This window comes from Erpetoichthys calabaricus, chromosome 17 (genome assembly GCF_900747795.2).
Source record: "Erpetoichthys calabaricus chromosome 17, fErpCal1.3, whole genome shotgun sequence".
Taxonomy (NCBI): Eukaryota; Metazoa; Chordata; class Cladistia; order Polypteriformes; family Polypteridae; genus Erpetoichthys; species Erpetoichthys calabaricus.
In genome coordinates this window covers 58,517,059-58,525,752 of record NC_041410.2, presented here as the reverse complement: position 1 = coordinate 58,525,752, position 8,694 = coordinate 58,517,059, and the positions used below count along the sequence as shown (strand labels likewise).

The following is an 8,694-nucleotide window of genomic DNA, read 5'->3' as shown; positions in this document are numbered from 1 at the left end:
TTACACTCTGCCTGGTGAAGATCAATCATAACAACGTCCAGCACTCATAGATTTTTTTTTCTTCATTTGTGTTAATGCAAAGTGTCTTTTTTTGACATCTGTGCCATTGATTTTTCTATTTTACTGCCCAAATGTTATGATTTGTACAAATAATTCTATCTGCATTCTATTGGATAGTGACTAAATCTGTATAGTTACATTCTATATAATATCTTTAGAAGGTGTAAACTGAATAAGAATATGCAAATATGTCATAGAATACAATAAATATATTAAATAAATATAGGCTGCAAGAACCATGAATTTGGGAATGAACAAAAATCACATATGCTTAGGAACAAATGCAAGGTACCTTTTGTACGAAACTGCTATATAATGTGAAACTGAACAGATTTTATGCTTGTTCCTTCTTTTAAATTACTGTCACTGAATAGAATAATATACTCTTTCCATGTTGTCTTTGTGTGTGTCACAAGACTGAATAATTTAAAGACCTGCAAAGGATTACCCAATAACATAAAGAACAATATTGAAGAACATATTGTATTTATTTGTCATCTGCTTCATTTAATTAAATATCAAACATGTATGTTTATTTTGATACATATAAAATAGGTAATAATCCCCATATTACCTTGTCAGTCATTATAGCTCCCTAACAAAAGGAAGATATTCAAACAGAGAGTCAGGATTTCATAATTCATTTTTCACAAGTCACACATTTCCTTAAGATGATTTACTATAAATACTTAATAAATGCTAACTTACATTTTTATTACTGCATCTATTGAAACAACAGTGAAGCTGGAGGTGATGAAAAATTAGTTCTGTGAATTAATTTTAAAAGAAGACATTTCTTTCTCTTGCTTCTATCTCAGCAGTACAATTCAGCCATTTTTATTTAGGGAGGTAGGTGGACATTTAAATGCATTTCAGAAGAAATGAATTGCAGGAGCTTCCCCTGGCACAGTTGCAAAGTTTTCCGATTCTTGGGCCCAGCTTCACAGCACAGCGGTCTCCAACATCACACTGAAATCAAGGGTAACATTAATCAAGGCAATGAAAACATATAATGTCTTTTCTTATCCATGTACAAGGTTGCCACAGAATAGTAATTAGTCTTTCTTTTGTATCGGTATCACCCTTGCCTCCTGAACTTACTTGTTTAGAAGTAGTTAACATATTTTATATAAATATGTTTAAACATAAAATCATAATATAATGGGAACATTGCTCAATATATATTTATATGTTTGAATTCCCTTCATTTTGCTTTACTGCCAAGCACCATTTTTGCTTAAGAAAATCAACATGAAAAAGTGGAAGAACAAAGAATTTCTACTAAATAATGGCTGTTAGACATCCATGCTTGAACAAAGAAAATCTGTAATGTCCCATGATTGACACATTGAATGAAAGTACATGTTCTCTGAACTAACATATAATTCAACAAAACAGAAAAAATTAAATGCAGATACAACATCCACTGTAACCTAATCAGCACACGTATAATAACCAAAGAAGAATTAGCTGCCAAAATATATTAAAAAAGCTTTCTCAAATTATTTTAAACTTTGTATACATAACATAAGTTAGCACCTCATGAAAAAATAGTCATGATTCATGATGGTATTAAATACATCACTATGAGTTATACAGATGCAGAAAATACATGTATTATTTTTTATACTTATCACTTTTACATTTCTTTGTAAATATGAAAATTGAAATTAACTCTAAGATTAGTTTCTACCACCCTCCTGCCACCACAAGTAAATGGTGCCCACAATGACAAGCATCAATCTACATTTTTGCATTAATGTTCCAATATATTATGTGCATTATTTAAAAATGCATGAGCAATGGTAAGAATTCTTGCATGTACTTCCTATAAAAATCAATATTTCATTTTTCATTGTGTAGACACAACTTATCTTTACTAGACCTTTATCATGGTTAACTAGACAAGATGAAATGATTTATCCAAACATACTGCAAGTTAGCTTTCATTCCTCCAAGTAACATTTTCATTACATTTACATGGTGGTTTAAATATGTTAAAACTGCTGGTGATTTTGTAAAGAATGGGCAACTACTAATCCTTCCTAACTGTGAAAAACAATTCAAATTGTTCCTTTAATTGTACCTAATTAAAATTATTACAAATAAATAAAAATGTATCTAATAGACTGTTTGGCAATTTCTGTGAGACTAAGAAACCCAATTTAAAGGCACTAACATCATACTATACAGTATAACAAATGTTTTATATATATATATATATATATATATATATATATATATATATATATATATATATATATATATAAATTACAAATACAGTAGCTTACCAGAGGTATGGTTCCTCCTTTTTTCTCATATGATGGTAATCGGCTCTGGAATTTACCCAATAACTCTTCCATTGTTTCTACCTAAACATAAAAAGGAATACGGTTGTTGTTTCAGGAGCCATTTGATTTAAATGAGACTGCTTCCTACAAATAAAGCAACTAATGATTAACTTAACTGTTATATATAAACAGTTATAATCATTATAATCATTGGCTGCCGCGCCATCATTGATCTTTGAACAAGTTTAATATACTCACCAGATCTTTTTCCGCCGAAGAAGGTGTTTTTTTATTTGGAAAATCTTCAGCAGATAACTCCCTAGAAGACTGACTGTGACAAACTGTAAGCAACAAAGAGACACATAAAAGGACCAGCATCGTGCTGCAGCTCTCCATATCGCAAGAGACCGGTGTATATGCCGAAAGCGTGCACCGTTGACTAAAAAGACGTGTTAGTCTTCGTGGATTCGCACCACATCCGACTCATTTTATACAGACACTGGCCACGCCCGTGCGGCGACTGTAAGGGGAGGGGAAGCAAAATAATTGGAATTTGTGTCAAATGTGTGCACTTGCAAATAAAGGACGATCAATAAAGGCATTCGTTTTACAAGGTGCGGTGTTGACTAAGTTCATATACAATCGATATTATTTAACTATTACTTACAGGCCACTTTAACGAAAACATTTTGTTTTAAGTCCGAAATTCCGAATTCTCTTGGCTGGTGCAGGGTAAATATTTTCTAAAACACATCATTTTATGTGTTTGTGGTTTTCGCAGCATCATCTATGTCAAACTCAATTTGTAAGTATTAACGAAGACCCGATCGCAGCTAGAGTAAAGTATGACAGTACAGTATAGCAATTCTGAAACCGCAAAGTAACCTATAACATGAGCTGTAACAGCCTAATGCAGATATTTTTAAATTGCTGTTGTTTTCTGTTGTAAAATCGGATTCGTTCCGCAGAATTTCAGCATAACAGATGCATATTGTGAACTTGAAGCAGTATATTTTTAATAAAAAATAAATGTAGCTGCGTTTACCCAAAATTACCAAAGTTCGCTTCAGCTTGTATTCAGCAAAACCCTGACATGTCGAAATGATTCCACAGACAAAATATATTCGTTTTTAAAAGCTTTAATAAAAAATTCAAAGTAAAACAGTTCACACAAAAAGAGAAAATTTATATAGCAAAAAAAAAAGTTATTGTTATGAAAAGTTATTATCAAAGCTTATAAATCTTGTTTCATTTCTTATCGTTACAAATCACTTCCAAACGTTTCTGAACCATTTAAAAACGGTCAGAAAACTGTATGTCTATCCCATTTCTATGCTGAAAATTGTTTTTTTTAAGTCCCTTCTAAACAACAACTTACTCTGTTATCACACTGTATCTTAATTATAGCGAGAAAGTTCTATCTCTTATTAACTTACAGGGGGTAAAAGGCTATATATACCATTGTCTATGGCTATGACTCAGTAAACACTAATATGAATTTAACTTAACTTAAAGTATTAACTTTCTAAGACTGGCTCTTACAATAAATAAACAACCCATATAGATTGTATATATAAATCATCTTCAATTTTACATTTTTCTCTTTGTAAAGTACTTTGTGATAATTTTGCAGTGGAAAATACAATTTTAAGGCAAATACTGTTGTTATGCTTTAACTATGTATTTATTCTGAATAGCTTAATGTTGCTATTAGTTATAATTCCAATATATCTAGGAGAAGAAGCCAATAATGAAAAACTGAATAATTATGTTCTTCAAAGTTATTTAAAGTTGTACAATCTTTCACGCCTAATTCTTTTTCTTTCTTTTTTTCAAATTTGTAAAATTGTAGGATCTGACAGGGTCACAGATGTAATGAGGTCCTGTACCATAGACTGCTTTGTAAGTGAAGAGTTTGAATGTAATGTGTCTATAATCGGGAACCTGTGTAATTGTGAAAAATACTTGTCTGATATGATGGTCCAATAATATTCAAGTAAGAACCCAGGCAGCACAGTTTTTCATATACAGCAGCTCCTTAAGGGAATTTGAAGGTAATATAAAGAAAGGCACATTAAAATATTATCCCTGGTGTGATGTAGGTGACATATCTGATAATACAATTATCAGTGAAATGCAACTGAGCTTGAAATGACCCTTTAATTTGTATACTTCATTAAAGGCCTTTGTCAGCAGTACAAGATTACATTACTTCTTTCAGCATTAAAAACCTAATTTCTTAACTCAAATTTCAACAATATAATACCCCCTGTTAAACAGATAGTGTAAATTATTCCAAGCTTAGGACAGCTGCAAGGAAATAGTTGGAAGTCTGAGGTTAAGGCTAAAATGGAGGACATCCAAGGCCTAGAAAGTGTTAATGTTATTTAATCTTATTCTCTTCTGCCGCTACCAGTTCTAAAACAAGTGTCTTCCAGGACAAGATTAGCAACACTACTGACATGAGCAGTTTTGTTCTCTGCTTTCACCTCTCTTCCAGCACCTCCATTTCCAACCTCCTTGGTCGTTAAAAAAACACGAGATAATTGTGACATAGTGGAATACCAGAAACTACAGAAACAGACTGAAAAAAGTAATTTGAAATGTTAAAAGAGAAACAGAAATAAAAATTGCTAGAGAAGCAATCCTTTCAGTACTACTCCAGTAAAAAGACAATAAAAGAGAATTTAAGAAACCTTAGGGACACAAATGGATTGAAAAATCATATGAACTGAACAAAGTTCAGTATTTCACCCAAGCATTTACAGTATAAAGGAAGAAAAAGATGGTATGCCTTATACAGAAGTAAAAACAAACTCAGAGTTCATAGGTTTTAAGATGGAAGTGTCAGCTGTGCTTCAAGCCCTCAATATGTTGAAGAATAATAAAATCCCTGGACCTGGTGGGATCTTACCAATTGTATTGTAAGGAATGAAAGACTTCATCTGTAAACCCTTATTAGGCATATTTCAGCAGTCACTTCAGAAAGGAGAAGTAACTGAAGAAAGGAAAGTAGCAAATATGACTCTGATCTTCAAGGAGGAAGACAAAATGGATCCTAGTAATTACAGACCAATTAGTAAATTAAATCAGAAAATTACCTAAACAAAAGTAATACTCTAAATAACAGCCAACATGGGTTAATGAGAGGAAGATCCTGCCAAACCAATCTTTTAGATTTTTTTGAAGAAGCATAACCTATAAAACTGGATCTCTAGTTGGTTAACCAACAGAAAACAAACAGTACAGATAAGAGGAAAATGCTCCACATGGAGCAAGGTCATCAATGGAGTCCCTCAGGGGTTGTCCTTAGACCATTACTTATTTATATTAATGACATTGATGTAGTTAGCAAACTTGTGTCAGTGTAGATGCCACTAAAACTGGAGGGATGGCAGACATTGATGAGGCAGCAAAAATAATTCAAAAGGACCTGGACAAACTTCAGAACTTGGCAAACACCTGGAAAATGCAGTTTAATGTAGAAAAGTACAAAGTGATACACAAGGGCAAAAGACACATCAATTATAAATACAAATTGGGAGACACTGCCGTGTAGGAAGCAACCTCTGAAAAGTATTTAGGGGTTTGTGATGATACAAATAATTAAAATGGCAAAAATTTTGTTAGGATATATCATAAAAACTATTGAATTTAAGTCAAGGGATGTTAGGCTTAAACTACACTACAGTATATAATGCACTAGTAAGACTGCATCTGTACTGTGTGTGTAGTTTTTGTCACCATGATACAAGAAGTGTAGAAGAGAGCAACCAAGTGCATCCCAGGACTTAAGAACATGGCATACACTGACGGACACTGAGAATTAAACCTGTTCAGTTTCGAGCAGGGAAGACTGCGTAGGGACCTAATCTAGGAATTTTAAATCCTCAAAGGTATTGATAATGTAGATATAGGAACATTCTTTTGGCTTAAGGGTGAGTCACATACTCTAAGACATCAGTGGAAATTAAGGAGAAGTGAATTTAAAAATGAAGCCAGGAAGTACTTCTTTACGGAAAGAGTTGAGAGGCTCTTGAACAAACTACCAAGACATGTAGTTGAAGCAGAAACCCTGACAAGCTTTAAGGAATATTTGGATGAGATATTGGGACAACTTACTTATTAGCTAAACAAACAGGCTTGATGGATTGAATGCTTTCCTCTCGTTTTTCAAATCTCTGATGTTCTTATAATGACTTTGGTACCTTATTTCACAAAAAGGTGGCTGCCATCAGTGGCCAATTTACATCACCCATGCCAATTAGTCTGCTTCCTCAAGAGCACAGCATAACATGTTCCACTATCTCACTGGTCTTCCTTACTGATGTTTCAGACCTCTTCTGTAGTCATCCCACTACTTGCCCACTTGACCCAATTCCCTTACTTGACCCCATTCCCCTTCTGCCTTCAGGCTATTTCTCCAACACTTATCTTTGCAGTTATACACATCATTAGTACCTCACTCAGCACTTTCATTTTTCTGAAAATGTTCAAATATGCAATAATTCCTGCACTTCTCAAAAAGGTCACAGTTGGCCCATCCCAAGTAGGCAATTGCAGGCCAGTCTCTCTTCTCTTTCCTTTTTTTGAAAAACTCTTCAACATGCTGTCTTTAACGAAGCCTCCACTTTATTCCTATAGAATACAAGTATTTGATCCTAACTAGTCAGGATTCAAGACAGGCCATTCCACTGAGATGGCTTTGCTCACTGTTGTTTACACACTACTGGTAGTTAGAACTAACACCATGTCTCATTCTCCTTGATCTTTCTTTTGCCTTTGACACAGTTAACCATTATATCCTCCTTGCTACTTGCTCAGACCTAGCCATCACTGGGACTGCTATCAAATGGTGTGAGTTCTACTACTTGGGCAGATCCTACTGTGTTGTTCCAAGAACAGTATATCTTTCTAATTGATCATTGTTTTGATGAGATATTCATATTAGTTATGAAAGAGTATGAAGTCTTGTGTTATTCTGTTTGGTTTAGAGCTCTTCATTTGTGGTGGTCAATTTTCTAGCCTTGTGCTGTAGCTGTTGTTTCAAAACAGTCTCAAGATTGATGTTTACTCAGTTATATTGACGTCTTTAGTAAGATGCTTTGGATAAAAGCATCTGATAAAAGAGAAATGTAAACATAATTGTAAATGTAATTTAACTGTTAATAATTAGTCATTTATAGATAATAGTTCTGTGTTCTTTAAATATTTTTATTGTAATTTCATTACTATTTAATTTCTTCAGTGCTATGTACATTTTTCTGTACTCTTTGGCTGGTATAATCTTATATTTTAAATATCAAGGAATTAAAAGATCATTTTATTTTCTTAATTTAAAGACTTTTTTTCTTAGTTAGAATTTTGTTATTTTTTGTTTTGGTATTTTTTCCATGACACCATTTCCTTTTTATGGACATTGCCATTTTGAAGTCCTATTGCTAGAGAGTGTTCCTTGAAGTTGTGTAAGGTTAAGTCATGAAGGAAATGGTTTATGCATGGCTAAAGCCATGGAGATTTCACTGTTAAAATTTGTGGCTATTGTGACTGCTTCTTGCAAATTTGCTTACTATTTTTTTTCATGGGAAACAACTTACTGTTCTCTTCTTTAACTTTGATTTTATGAATTATCTCTTTGGTAAATGAATGATAGACTTAATTTATTTGGTATTGTCCTGTTATTTATTTTCAGCTATATTTAATTTTCTTGTTCTTCCCTTTTCTCCCTGCACACTTGTGTAGTGTAAGAATAAGTCTGAAGAATCTGCATTCTAAGGCTGTAGCTATCCTAACAGAGATGTTTTCAGAGCTGCAATTAATTTTAGGGAGAAGCAGGAAAAAATAAACAGGGAAGAATAAGAAATGGAGTTCAGTACATTTGGGTAGATGTTTAATGGCTGCAATAAAGAAAACTTACTTAGAAAAATGATTAAGTCTCTGCCTGAGTCTCTGACCACCTCACAAATCCAACACTTATATAATATTTAAATTAATGAAATGGGGGTATAGATTTGAATCTTGTTTTGCTTTTCTTTTTGTTTTCTTTTTTTCCTATGTATTTCTCTTATTCCTTTGTTTTCTTTGTGTTTATTTCATGTATGCAGGGTGTGGTTTTGTCCTTATTATATTTATATATTATATTTATAGTTATTATATATAGAAAATCAGTTACTAGAGTATTTCACTACAACTGTCTATTTTAAATACCAATGAATAATAAAATTTAGTAAAAAGTAAAAGTATGTAGGATGATGTTGGAGATCAAGAAGAAGAGGAGGAGAGGGAGGGTAAAACAAAGGATCAAATGGTGGAAGTTGAAAAAGGAAGACTGCAAGGTTGACTT

At 32.9% G+C, this 8,694-nt stretch overlaps 1 protein-coding gene across 1 annotated transcript; it reads right to left on the bottom strand.

Moving 5' to 3' along the window:
* Window positions 1-529: 529 nt before the first annotated feature.
* cartl (cocaine- and amphetamine-regulated transcript-like) lies at window positions 530-2,821 on the bottom strand. The gene is made up of 3 exons (XM_028823022.2): window positions 2,610-2,821; window positions 2,352-2,432; window positions 530-1,029 (listed from the first exon to the last, which is right to left on the bottom strand). The coding sequence occupies exons 1-3, from the start codon at window positions 2,745-2,747 to the stop codon at window positions 922-924; spliced, it is 327 nt and encodes a 108-aa protein (XP_028678855.1). The 5' UTR covers window positions 2,748-2,821; the 3' UTR covers window positions 530-921.
* Window positions 2,822-8,694: the final 5,873 nt, after the last annotated feature.